The 13,937-nt window shown below is 40.3% G+C and overlaps 2 protein-coding genes across 2 annotated transcripts; both read left to right on the top strand.

Annotated features, from left to right (window-relative positions):
* The first annotated feature begins 511 nt into the window (after window positions 1-511).
* Window positions 512-6,377, top strand: yars2 (tyrosyl-tRNA synthetase 2, mitochondrial). Its single transcript, XM_084933946.1, has 5 exons — window positions 512-1,485; window positions 2,065-2,232; window positions 2,401-2,556; window positions 2,853-3,023; window positions 6,044-6,377. Exons 1-5 carry the CDS (start codon window positions 698-700, stop codon window positions 6,201-6,203), a joined length of 1,443 nt encoding a protein of 480 aa, XP_084790072.1. The 5' UTR covers window positions 512-697; the 3' UTR covers window positions 6,204-6,377.
* Window positions 6,378-7,548: 1,171 nt separating this feature from the next.
* On the top strand, window positions 7,549-11,975 carry cdkn1bb (cyclin dependent kinase inhibitor 1Bb). Its single transcript, XM_084933967.1, has 3 exons — window positions 7,549-8,617; window positions 8,846-8,964; window positions 10,253-11,975. Exons 1-2 carry the CDS (start codon window positions 8,176-8,178, stop codon window positions 8,956-8,958), a joined length of 555 nt encoding a protein of 184 aa, XP_084790093.1. The 5' UTR covers window positions 7,549-8,175; the 3' UTR covers window positions 8,959-8,964; window positions 10,253-11,975.
* Window positions 11,976-13,937: the final 1,962 nt, after the last annotated feature.

The raw sequence follows: 13,937 nt of genomic DNA, 5'->3' as shown, positions 1-13,937 counted from the left end.
CTGCTGAGGGACATTTAACCACATATTAGATGAGCTGTATTTATACTTTTGACCCTGTGGGTCATTTTAAAACTGGTGACTCCAGCAAACTGGTAGTCCAAACTGCAGAACCCTGGATTTCCTGCTGAGCCTTTTCTTTATGCCCAATTCATCCATGACTGTCAACCTTCCCATGTGACAAACACCATTAATTCACACAACGGTCATTGGCCTGATCTCCAGTTATGATGAGACTGCATACAGAGATAAAGTGCAGAACCTAATGGCGCGGTGCACCACTAACAACCTCACCTCACACATACTGTCTCCTTGGTAGCAAAACCAAGGAGATTGTGGTGGACTTCAGACCGTCTAAGAGAACAGACGCAGGTCCTGTGTACATCAACAAAGAGGCTGTTGAAAGAGCCTATAACACTAAATTCCTCTGTGTGCATATTAAAGATGAACACTCTTGGTCCAAGCAAAGTAATTTCGTTATTTTTCTTCCCTGCGCATCAGAGGGGGGAAATAGCTCAAAGAAATCATTAAAAGTCCAAACGGACCACAGCATTCATGCCCACGATGAGTATATGTAAACTGCAGGTAGTACACCCAAGCCTTTCCTTGAGAACCACCGCACCAGAGGGCGCTCTGCTCCTACCAAACGACCCAAGCTTCTACTCAGTTCCACCTCCGTGTTCTTGTCACATTGTCCAACATGGCTGCGTCCATGGTGGGTATCTGCTGTTATGTGTGGCGGCGTGGATCTTGTAATCTTCTCGGGCCAGCCACTCTTTGCCTCACACTCAGGTCTAAATTTCACTCTTCTTCTTCCGCGCACCACGGGCTGCTTCTCTCTCTGCACAAACGCGGCGTTCTGAAAGACTCATTCCCAGAAAACGCAGCCCAAGACCAGCTCCCCCGGCTGCTCCAGTCCGGTGCTCAGACGGTATACTGCGGATTTGACCCCACAGCCGACAGTCTCCATGTGGGGAACTTGCTCGCTCTCATCGGCCTGCTGCACTTCCGAGGCGCCGGACACCATGTGATCGCGGTGCTCGGAGGAGCCACGGCACAAATCGGAGATCCGAGCGGGAAGACGAGCGAGCGGGAGCAGCTGTCCGCGGACGTGGTGGAGGCGAACACCCACAGCATCCGGGAGAGCATTCAGAGGATCTTCACCAACCACGAGCTGCACTTTCACGACGGTTCCAGGCCGCTGGGAACCGTGACTGTTCTAAACAACCTGAGCTGGTATAAGAACTGGGGCGTGGTGGGATTTCTGTCGGAGGCTGGAAGACACTTCAGGATGGGCACCATGCTCAGCCGCCACAGCGTGCAGTCCAGGCTAAAGAGCGCCGAGGGCATGAGCCTGACAGAGTTCACCTACCAGGTGTTCCAAGCTTATGACTTCCACCACCTGAACCAAATATACGGCTGCAAGATTCAGCTTGGAGGCACCGACCAACTGGGCAACTTGATGTCTGGCCATGAGTACATTCACAAGTAAATGTTTTTCCAAGCCCACTGCTGTTACAGTACTGGGCTAATTAATTCATAATTACCTGTCCCTGAAAAGCCTGCAGTCGATCCAAAATGCTGTAGTGAGAATACTGACAGGGACTAGAAAGACAGAGGTATATTTCTCCCACCTTGGCCTGTCTTCATTGGCTCTCTGTTACATCCACAATCTAATTTAGAAATCATTCTCTTCTCATCCAAGGCCTTCGTTGTCTGGGTCCAAGTAAATACACATGTACAATGCTCATCCCAACATAGCACGACCACCTTTTGAAACAGGACTAGGCTATTTTTGTGTGGATAAACCCTGCATGTAGTATAATTTCAGACTCCATTATAAAATCTGCAAATTCACTATATATTCTTGATCATTAGATGCACATACATCAAATTGTTTTGAGACATTAAGTTCTACACCCAATTATACCACCAAGATGTCTTTGGGTTGGGGTTTTTTTTTTTTGTTTTTTTTTGCTGCTCTCTCTACCAACCAAAACACACACATGCCTGCCAGATTTACCCTGAAGGCTGCCTTGAAACACTGAAAACTTTATTTTTCTCCAGAGTAAGCGGCGAGGAGGTGTACGGCCTGACCATCCCGTTAGTTACCAGCACTGTCGGGGACAAGCTGGGGAAAACTGCAGGCAATGCAGTGTGGCTCAACAGAGATAAGACGTCACCCTTTGAACTCTACCAGTTCTTTCTCAGGCAGCCTGATGCCAGTGTGGAAGGGTATGTGGAAGTGAAGGCTGATCATGTTTGTTGAGTTTTAATGAAAGTGCAATATCCAGAAACATCTCATCGCAACCCTGTTTTTATCCGAAAGTAAGTATTCGGTGCACAGTCATAGGATGCTGAGGTGTACTGTGTGGGCTGTTTTTTTTTTTGTTTTTTTTTTAGGTATCTGAAGTTGTTCACCTTTCTGCCTTTGGCAGAGGTAGAGAAACTGATGGAGCAACAGAGAGAAGATCCAAGTAAACGCCTCGCCCACAAAAGACTGGCTGCTGAAGTGACAAAACTGGTGCATGGAAAGGAGGGCCTGGAGACTGCAAAGAGGTAAGAATTGATCGTCTGTGTGTTTATTCCCCTAAATTATACATTTTATTTTCTTGAATCCTCATCTAGAGCTCTTTTACACTGTAACTTATTAGAGTCAAAGTGCATTGTGTTTAGAACAGCAGGATTATGCTCTGCCAAAAAGTGGAAAATGTTATACCTGCAGCACAGTAAGAGGAAGATTCCAAATCCTTAACTATACAGTGCTCATTGCTGTAGTCTTTGTTTGCTGTGGCTGCCCATGTCCTCTGTCTTCCATGTGGACAGAATGGTCATATTTAATGTCGTCATTGCAGATGCACCAATGCACTTTATCACAGCAGCGTGCAAGCCTTGGAGGAAATGAGTGATGAGGAGCTTCAGGAACTCTTCAGGGAGGCACCTTTCCATGAGCTGCTGTTGGAGCCAGGGACAACTGTTATAGATGCCTGCCGCAAGGTCGGCGCCATCCCTGAGGGTCCCAGAGGGTAAGCACCCCAGTTCTCCTTTATCTAAATGCGGTACCAGAGTGGTATGTAGTAGAGATGGACCGATCCGATATCACGTATCGGTATCGGTCCGATACTGACGTAAATTACTGGATCGGATATTGGAGAGAAATAAAAAATGTCATCGATCCATTGAATATAAAAAAGCACCTCACAAAACTTGCGACACGGCGTAACTCGGCTCATAACCGTAGCACGTCGGAGCAGTGTGCTCACGTGATAGAGCGGCTGTGTGTATTTGGAGCCTCGCTACCAAACCAGCATTTCATCTCCGAGGAAGTTATCCCAGAGAGAAGTAAAGCAAGTGTGTAAGTTCATCTCTGAATGTTTGTAAAACATTCCCACGTTAAGCTTAACAACCTATATATTGAGCGACTGCGTCTTCTTGCTGCTACTTCAATGTGAAACTGATCAATGATCAGCTGATCGCCTTTTCTGTCGCGAGTCCGTCTCTCTTGTTTGTTTTTGGCCCACTTTGCACCAGAAAGAGGAAACCAGCGGCTGAACAACAGCAGCACGTTTAAGCTTGATAAGCTGTTGTTAGAATTTATTTAATATTACTTTCTACACCAGGATCCTTTTCTACGTAGCTGACGGCTGTAACTGTGCAGGGGAGGATCTAGCAAAATTTAGCCAGGGGGGGGGCGATAGGGCATGAACAGGGAAAAGGGGGCACAAAGACATACTTTTCCTTCTTATTCTCATTTAAAATATCTAGCTTTTAATAAAAAATTATCTGAATCTTACACCCAAAGTTTTAATCTGATGTAAAATGTATAGAAGTCCATTACTGTATATAGTAACAGTTAAGTCTAATATACCCTAGTAAGCTATAGTACTTTTTCCTTTGGGAAGGTACCATCTGTGCAGTTCTGTTGAAGAAAGATGTTGAATCTATTTAATTATTCTTGAAATGTAATTTATTTCTGTGCAATTTATTTTTCACACTGCATCAAATTAAAGTTGATTATGTCGATTAAGCATCATGAGGTGGGGGGTGGTTCCTTATTTTTGTTTGTTTTTGCTGGGAGTTTTAGAGCCTGATTAGTTAGGTTGCTTACTCTTTAAAATACCAGAATAGGGAGGATGGTGCAGGTTTAAGTTTATTAGATTGATCAGTTTTGCTGAACTATGAAATATTTTGGGTGCAGTGTATTTTTTACATACAGGTATAACAGAATAGCTTTAGTGTTGTTGTTTATTTAAACTTGAGTATGAACTTATACAAAATGCAGCAAGATATTAAAAAACAGTTTTATTGATTAAAAAACACACTATATCGGATTCATATCGGTATCGGCAGATATCCAAATTTATGATATCGGTATCGGTATCGGACATAAAAAAGTGGTATCGTGCCATCTCTAGTATGTAGTGATTTGATAGAGCTTGTTAGTGTGAGCATACATGCACCCAGAGATCCACAGTGTAATCTTTTGTGTATGATGTGTAATGCAGTTACACATTCTGGGTAATAGAGGTGGGGGGATTGATCCAAATGTCGATAGCACCGATACCAAAGTTGGTATTTGTATCAGAACGAGAGTAGCAAGATAAGATCGATACTTTGTTTCTATCCTCTAAATTCAGCATGCAGCCCACTGAATTTTGTTAACCAAATTATTTTTTAGTAAATGAAGCTAAAATCTTCAATGAAAAACATCTGAACCTTTTTGAGTTGACTGTCACATCTATTTTATTTCTATCCTGTAGAACACAAGTGCTGAAGAGTAGTGTTTTTTTGCAGCAGGTGCAGGAGTTTGTGGTCTCTTTGTTCTTCACTGATACCTCTCACAGGTAGCCACAACAACTTCTTTGTGTCCGAGGTGTAACGATAACACCCAGTCACGGTCACGCAGACAAATTTCATAAGCTGGTTTCCTGAAAAAAAAAATAAGCATAAAGGTTTTGCTTGTATTAGCCGGGTTGCAGCTGCCCCTACAGCCTGTAACCATGTAACAGTTTGATGTGTGCTTTTAGTGCAACGATAGCAACCAGTCACACTCACGCCGCCACATTTCAAAAAGCTTCTTTTGTAGAAAACAAAAGCGTTTTCTTTGATTCTAGCTCTGCTGTCATGTAGTTACAGCCAAGATAACTGCCACATCTAAGGTGTATAATGTAGCAACAGCCCTGCAACATGTAAACAGTTAAATGTGTCATAATTATAGCTTACCAGCATAAAAATGTCATGATCAGATTAACGTATTTTCAAAAATGTTGTTGAAAAGTACGTTGTTTCCTTCTTCTGGCTACTACCCAAGCCATGCAAAGCAGCAAAACGAACCCAAATCATCAGCCCTCCACCGCCGTGCTTGACAGTCAGTATGAGGTGTTTGTGATTTGCTGTATTTGGTTGACTCCAAATGTGAAGGTCAAGTATATATCCACATTGGTCTTGTTTATTCAAAGGACAGCTTGCTTCTTTTTTAAGGAGAGAGGAGGCTTTCTTCTGGTAACCCTTCCAAATAAGACTTGTTAACTCTTTTCTAATTGTACTATCATGAACTTCCGCATTTAAAAATGCTAACAAAGGCCTCTACTGTCTGTGATGTAGCTCTTGGGTTTTTTGGAGTTCCTCTGAACATTGCATAGTCTGACCTTGGGCTGAATTTGCTGGGATGTGCACTTATCTGAGGATTGATAGCTTCCTTGAATGTTTCCGAGTTGTGAATAATCATTCTGACTGTACAGAGATGGAGTTGAAATTATTTGGAAATGACCTTATGACCTTGTTAAAGCCACTGCTGTCTTTCCTCCTTGGCACTATGTTAACATGTGCCCGAATGCCTCAGACCAGTAAACTGCCAAAACCTTTATAGAGGTGCTCACACTTGTAGATCAGTTAAGTCCATTTGATTAGCAGCACCTGGATCCTCCTCACTCTCTAAATTCCTATGGAAGAATACAGGGTGTACTTTCTTTTTCACATGACTTTTAGATTTTCTTTTTAAAGACGAAACCCTGTCCTAACTGATGGTGTAAATGTTTGTGTGCAGGTATCAAATGGTTTCAGATGGAGCAGTGTGGATCAACCACACACGTACAGACAACCCGGAGCAGGTACTGATCCCCAAACTCCACATCCTGGCTAATGGACTCACGCTGCTCAGAGTGGGCAAGAAGAACTTCTACATTATCAAGTGGCTTAGCCTCTGACGGTGCCTTATCAAGCAGGAGACCACTATATTATAATGGACTAACTGGGAAGGTAGGCGACTACACCTCAGCAGAGTCAGGAAGGATCATTTTCCCCTTTTTTTGGATATAAATATGTGTATGTACAGATTAAATGTTTATTTAAAACCATTCTATTAAAAGCGTTTGATATCACGATTGCTTCCTGCTTACTTTGTATGGATATTGAGAGGCGGTGTGATGACCACTAGGGGGCATCATTGCCCCAGAATTAATGGTGGCCAGCCAGCAGCCACAGCTGCAGCACATAGCCTACTGTGACCTCTTAAGTAAATAATTGCTCACAGTAAAATTAAATTGCATCATTTCTTGCAGGTTGCTTGCTTCTATTTTAAGCAAATCCAATTTGTTTCATCTTGATCAGAACTTGAGGCGAGCATCTTTTTTTGACATCGCTCTTGTTTTGGGGGGTTTTTTTGTTGTTGTTTTTTTTCCTGTTTTTTTCCCCTTCAGTGGAAAAGTGTAAAACTTGGACGATAAAGAAAAAGAAGCTGGAAAAAAAAGCTTGATAAATTTAAAAACAAACAGTACTTTTGCTTGAAGATCACATTTTTAAATAGAGCCTTAAATAAGAAACAAAGAAGTTTGGACTATTATTTTCGAATTAAATTCAAAGCAGGGATTTGTACATTATTGTTGACCTGACTTGTGTTGAAAGCAACACATCTGCTCATTTTTAGCAGATTACTGTTTTTCTTTTCTAACAGATCCCTCCTCCTTGCAGGTAATGATCAAAACATTTAATCTAGTGTCCTCAATATGAGAGTCAGTGTAAATTTAGAAATCACTGCTTTGCACTTTTGCACACCCTGCCTACTTTTTTCCAGATTATGTTTAAAAACATAAAATTAAAATTTTCCATATTTTTCTTTTTTTATTGGTAATTTCTAATGGGATTTGGATGACACTAGGGATTTGTGCGAACCTGCCAAGTTTTTTCCTGAGGTGTCGGGGAAAAAACTTTAGCATTGAGTACTTTTGGCTTCTTCTTTTTTTTTTTTTTTAAAAAAGAAAAAATCTAAATTTGCTGACTTCTGATACTGTGTGGTTTTTTAGCACTGTGTTTTTTGTTTTGTTTTTTTGCTCTGGGTTCTGGTGGCAGTGTGGACAGAGTCTGATGTGTGCTGACCTTGACCTTAACCACTGAGGTGCAGATAATTGGTGGAAATGGCATGTCATAAAGATACACATTAGCCAGATTGGCACAATTTTTTTTTGTTTGTTTTTTTGTTTTAAGTTAATTGTTCTGCACCTGTTAGGAATTATTTGTTATGCTATTTTTTTTATTTCAAAGATTATAATTTTTCTTATTTGGCACAGCCATGACAACATTTATTATCAATGACCTTTTTTTGTACATCCTCTTCCCCCACTCAGGTATTTATTATACGTTAAATACAGAGTTACATATATACATGACACTCACACGCTGATATTTTTTGTTTTAAAGGAAAAAGAGAGAAAAAAGAAATCAGAGCGGCTTAATTTAGCCGGTCCACCTTAAGAAAAGTAGGCGGGCTTAAAAACTCTGCCCAATGAGCGACCTCTTCGGGAATTTAAATAGCTCAGCATGTCAATCATGCCCCTACCCCCACATCAACCTTTCGCCATATTGGGCGAAAGAGAAGGGTTGTCTGCAGTTTCTCTCGCTACGGGACAAAATTGACAGAGCGCCTTCAGTTCCTGAGCACTTTGTTTTGATGAGACTACGCAGGGCTTCACAACACGGCGGCTGTTCGCGTCTGCGTTCCGACGTATGCATGGCATAACGCGTTTTATGGTTGTTTTGGAGCTTTCTCAGCGACGAGGAGATAACCGTTGTTTTTGAGTGTTGTGTGTGTGCTGCCTTTTTGTTTGTTTGTTTTTTTTCCTCCTCGTGAAAAACTGGACGCTCCGGGCTGTTTTAAAAAATTGCGTGTTTCGCTGGAGCAAAATGTCAGATGTTCGACTTTCAAACGGGAGCCCGACGCTGGAGCGGACGGACTCACGGCTGTCTGAACACCCGAAACCGTCAGCCTGCAGGAGCCTCTTCGGCTCGGTGGATCACGAAGAGTTAAAGAGGGATTTAAAGGGACATTTGCGGGAGTTGGAAGAGCGCGCCTCCGACCACTGGGGCTTCGACTTCGCCACTGACACGCCGAGGGCCAACTCCAGGTTCGAGTGGAAACTAGTGGATTGCAGAGACCTGCCGGGCTTCTACACTCGGCAGCCGCTTACGAAGAAAGGCGTCTGCTCCACTGGGAATAACAATGTGGATCTTAACGGGAATCACAGTTGTGTTGTGGTGCCTCCGAGCGAAGATCCCGACAGGGCTGACGGGCAAATGGAGTGCACGGAACAGTGTACAGCGCTGAGGAAAAGACACGCGTGTCACGGTACTACATACGCTCCAGTTTAACCCGTTTACATCACAGTTGTTTCTGAGCAACGCAGCTGATCGCGTATTGATCTGTGCTCCGAAAATAAATTTTTGAAAATCATGGCCCCAAAAAGCACTGTAAAGAGTGGGGTTTGCCTGCAACACTATACCACTATTTTTTTTTTTTTTTAAGAAATGACGAAATTGTATTTTTATTTTATTTTTATTTTTTTGCTTTTTGCAGACTCCCCTGTTCCGAGCAAGAGGTCACACAGCAGCTCAGATGTTAGCTGTCCAAGTCGGAGTCACTCTGCAGAGCACACGCCCAGAAAGACCAGTCCCAAGAGGAAAACGTGAGAAAAGGTAAAGACTGTTCATGCAATATTTTTCCTTTTTTAATCATTTTTTTTTCCTTAAGGAAAAGCAAAGATTTCTTAACAAAAAAAATAGGTCTGTGCATAGTGTAACTACAGTAGGCTGTTTACTGGCTACTCCATCTCCCAACTGGGGGTACCTTTGGAAAACGAGTAAATCTGCAAAAACATCTGGTTATTCGTTTACTAAAAAATTGATACCGCTTTTAAACCATTAGGAGGCATTCTAATTCAGCTTAAACACCCTTTCAGTTCACTTAAATAAGATTTGGATGTTGCACAGCTTTGACAGTCTGCATACTTTTTGTGCACGCCCTTCAAATGTGCTGTCAGTCTGTCTCATTCATTAATGAGCGGGGACAGAAACATAAGGGAGTAAAGGGGGTTCTTAGGGTTGTTGGGGGGGGGGGGTTTGTTTTGTTTTTGGGGGGGTTTTTTGGTTTTTAATTTTCCACTCGGACAGAGAGACCTCTGTCGATACACTGCGATCGAGGTGAAACAGGGGAAGGAAAAACAAACAAACAAATAATGCCTGTACATTTTAAAGATCTTTAACATTTAACCGCTGTCTGACACGGTGAGTCCGTTGAGTTTCCGTCGAAACTTGTAAACAACAAGTGCTGAACAACAGTGTAGTAGTGTAACACGTCAGCAACTGAGAGCAGGGACGGGAAGGGGCTGGTCTCTGTGCAGTGCTGCACACGCGTTGCACACTAACGTTACAACACACATCTGTCCCTGCCGGTGGAGAGTGTGCAGAAGAGTCGTGCAGGTCTGAAAGCAAGTGTGTGGGTGTGTGTATTGGCCAGGGCGACGTCCAATAGGCATGAAATCAGCATTGTTATGGCAGGATGTCAACTGTCAAAGCTGGGGGGTGGTCACTTCTATTTAATGCATTTTATTTATTTCTATTTTTTTAATTGTAGAAATCAAAAAATACCCCCAAACTAGGCTGTCTCATAGGCATTTTCAGATCTTTTCATGATTAAATAGGGGTGCTAATGTAAAACTATACCAGGTTTTCTTTTTTGTTGTGTTTTTTTCCTCAGGTAGGTCTTTTTGTATTTATGTATTAATACATGTACAAAACTAATTAGTTCATTCAGGTCTCCTGCTGCTCTGTGGTTTACCCCTTAGACCACACTAAGTTATTTATTTTATTTTATTTATTCATTTATTTGTTTGCAGAAATTGTTGCACAATGCCCACATTAGTGTCATCATTGCAACCTCTTATGCTTCTTTTTTCTTTCTCCTTTCATCTGTTTTGTCCCACAGAACTGAAGATGAATGCCTCCCCCCTCCTTGTTTAACATGGAGAGACCTCAGTGTTGGCTGGTTTGTTTTTTGGTTTTGTTTTAGGGGTTTTTTTTGTAATTTCTTTTGTTTGTTTGCTTTTAGTCTAGTGTTTTGTTTTGTGGGGGGGTTTGTTTTGTGTTTTTGGAAGAGGATCTACACAGCATCAGAAACATATCAACCTTCCTGAAGATTGGGGAGGACGCTGTTGAAGCACTGAATAGAAACACTAAATTTTTTTTGGCACTTAATTAAAAGTTACTGCCTCTAAAAGCAGTCGATGTAGCAGTGTGCAATTAGGTTTAATTTACTTTTTTGCTCCTTTTTTTTTTTTTTTTTTTTTTTTTTTTAACTACCTGTGTGTAAATAAAAAAATATATATATAAATATATAAACATATATTATTTCTCTCCATATGTAGCACATAAGACATTATGATTTAAAAAGAAATCCTTTATGTAAAACGGTGTGAATTTTGATTTGACTTGAATTGCAATGTTTGATAAATGTTTCCAAAATGCTGTTCTCTTGTTTTAATTTCTTTTTTTTTTTTTTTTCTTTTTTTTTTTGGTGGGGGTGGGTGTTGACACAGTCCCTAATTGCTACATTTAAAACAAAAATCTTGGCTTCTTACAGTTTCTTAATAGTGTTTCTTCCCTCGTCATCTTCCTAACTCAGCATTGAAGAATGGTACAAATGTAGCGTTTTTTGTTTTTTAATAATTTTTTTTTTACCCCTTTTTCTGATCAGTCTAGTGTCACCAAGTGTAAATTCTCCTATACGATCTAGTTTAACAGGAAGAAGTGTAATATTTGTGTAAGGACAGTCTTTAAGTCCCTTTATTTATTTTGTAATTGAGGTGCTTTTAGCATCAGCTGAATCCTGGAATAAGATTTTTTTTTTTTTTTTTTTTTTTTTTTTTTTTTCCCCTCCCACGCTCTGGAGTTGCGAGGTACTCAGATATTGAAGGACAAAGACTATACAAACTGCACAGGTTGAGTTCTCTTTGACTGTTCCTATTGTTTGATGAACATTAAGGCTTGTGAGGGGTTTTGTTTGTTTGTTTTTTTTTCATTTTTTGTTAAAGGGTTGAATGTCCTACAATACCAAATACATGGTTGCATCAATATGTTTGCCAGCACTGCTTGTGCTCTTCAATTGACTTCACATTGTGTTACTTTGTGATAACCTAGAGATGTTTGTACTTTTCTCATCAATGTTGTTAGCCTGCTGAGGATGCACATGAGCATCTAAAAGCTTCCCTTTATTTGCCTGAAGTGTGGTTTATTTTATTTTTTATGTTGTGTTTTTTTTTTTTTTTTGAAAAAGACCAGGGTACACCTAAATGGAGACAGAAAACAGCTCGTCTCTGAAATGCAGTCACCATGCCTGTGTATTATGTAAATCTTTGCAATGTACCTTTTGTACATAATTTTGTAAAAACACTGAGAAATATACTAACTTATTTATGTCAAGCCTTTTTTTTTATGTAGAATAAAAAATATGGGTTTTTGATTACGGTTATCCAAAGTGGCATTTACTTTATTATAATTGTTTTATTTTGTAAAACCATATTTTTGGTAGTTTTTTGTTTTGTTTTTTTCTTATAAAGGTTGCAAACTGAGCCTGGTAAAATATTTTGATGTGCATTTTTTAATGTGTGGTTATAAAATGTATTGCAATCAATTAAAAAAGAAAAAAATGAGTTGTGGTTCCTTCTTACACTCGGTGTAAATTACACACTTGGTTTGTAGAAAAATAGGATGAAAATAGTTTTTGCTTTGTTCATTCCCCAAATCACTGGGACGTACAAAGTATTTGCAACAGCTGTGTGGGTGAACTTCCTGGAATAATACAGTGACACTCCCAATATAATTCCATCAGCACTATGAGCAGCAGGTTGACACTTTAGTCATCCAATCAAAAAGACAGTGAGGAAAGCAGACCACTCGCTGCAGCCAGTAACATTTAGTAATTTATGGGTAAGGCTTTCATTTGCTTTTAATCTCAGTACAAGAGTCTTTTGAATGCAAAGTAAAACAAGGCAAGTCAGGTTTTTTGTTTTGTTAGGCTTTTTTTTTATTACCATTTGTTTTTTCTTTTTCACTATTTACATAGACTTAGTTGCATCTGTCTGTGTCTATAAAAAGTGTGTGTGTGTGTGTAAGAAAATAAGGGAGTGTGTAACTGGAAGACCCAGAGTGATTTTTTTTTTAAACTTTTCTTTCATACACGTGTCTTCTATAATATATCAAATTCATCAAAATTTTATTTTTAGAAATTTTTATTTATTTCAAGTAATTTTTTGAATGTGTACAATGCAATGTGCACACAAGCTCAGTATTGTACTTATATACATTTTAATCTTCGAACTGAAAAATCAGAATTATGTCTTTTATATGTTTAAAATAAATTAATTCACATAGGTATTGATTTGGTTTGACCCTTAATCAGTCAAAATTATAATTTGCATTTTTTTTTGTAATTAAATCACCTACAGTAATCCACTTGAAACATGAAAAAGATAAAATAAAGGATGAATTAGTAAATGAAAGGTGTTCTTACAGGTGCTATCAGGCAACACATATGTGCCATTGTACACCAACTTTCATCCAGTACTTGATAATAATAGTAATAATAATATAAAGAGAATTCCTCAGAGTAAGTGTTGTTCAATCTGGCTGTCGTGAGTCTGAAACTCAGTAGAAAACTGACTCAGTGATCCTACTCCAAATAAATTGGTGTTTTCTATTAAACAGAAGTGTCTTAATGTTGTACTTTTCAGCTTTCTTGTCACTCTGAGTGGTGTATGCTAAAAGTGGAGCCCTAACCTGTGCTGAGATGCTCTTTGACCTCTAGTAACTTCACTAAATGTTTTCACTGCACAGAATTTCCCAGCTTCCTTCTTGTGTGAGCAGCACAGGAAGACACCTGCGCTTAGAGCATTTTAAAGCTGGATGGGTGGAGGCTGTGCATTTGAGTGTGCCTAAGAGATGGTGGGGGTGTGAGTGGTGTGGTACGGTAAAAGTGTGTGGGGGGTGGGTCCACTCCTGAAGTGTGCAGGTGGGTAACCTCAGCTCAGCCATGCACCCCCACTCTGAGCTTGTCCCATTGTCCCAGTGTGTGGGCTTTTGTGTGGACAGCCATTGTAAGAGCCCAGGGCTGGCCACTGTTGTGTCTGGGGCTTCTCTGCTCAAACAAAGGCCCCGTCTATGAGCCTCCACCCTACCCAAACAGCAGACTGACTGACTGACTTGGTGTCTGACTGACAGACTAGGTGGCTGACTAACTGACTGAATGGCTGACTGGGTGCCTGATTGGTTGAGTGATTGATTGGATGGAGCAGAAGAGTGGAAGTACTGTGTTTCAGGCAATCTGTAATACTCAGTGTACATCAGTGTCACTTATATACGTGATACTGATAAATGTATGATGAATGAAATACCAAATAAGTTTTTTATTATCATAATATGTATAAAATGCATTAGCTTTAATGGGATTTTGACAGTTAGTGTGATCATTTAAAAACAAAGTGCTATAAGTTGTGAAATGACGCAGGCTGATGAGGCACTCAAGGGACATGTTCTGAAATGTAAATAAAAAAATGTCAAAAGAGTTTTTTGTTGTTGGGTTTTTTTCCTGGAAAATGCAACAGTCGCAGGTGTTT

The sequence above is a fragment of the Perissodus microlepis genome, chromosome 7 (assembly GCF_051167445.1).
Source record: "Perissodus microlepis isolate ML-2025 ecotype Zambia chromosome 7, ASM5116744v1, whole genome shotgun sequence".
Taxonomy (NCBI): Eukaryota; Metazoa; Chordata; class Actinopteri; order Cichliformes; family Cichlidae; genus Perissodus; species Perissodus microlepis.
Note: the sequence above shows the minus strand (reverse complement) of the source record. Positions and strands in the feature narration are given on the sequence as shown.

Coding starts and splice junctions, on each gene's coding strand:
- yars2 (XM_084933946.1), top strand. CDS start 698: ATGGCTGCGTCCATGGTGGGTATCTGCTGTTATGTGTGGCGGCGTGGA. Junction 2,557..2,852: donor GGCCTGGAGACTGCAAAGAG/GTAAGAATTGAT, acceptor TCGTCATTGCAG/ATGCACCAATGCACTTTATC. Junction 3,024..6,043: donor ATCCCTGAGGGTCCCAGAGG/GTAAGCACCCCA, acceptor GTTTGTGTGCAG/GTATCAAATGGTTTCAGATG.
- cdkn1bb (XM_084933967.1), top strand. CDS start 8,176: ATGTCAGATGTTCGACTTTCAAACGGGAGCCCGACGCTGGAGCGGACG. Junction 8,618..8,845: donor GAAAAGACACGCGTGTCACG/GTACTACATACG, acceptor TGCTTTTTGCAG/ACTCCCCTGTTCCGAGCAAG.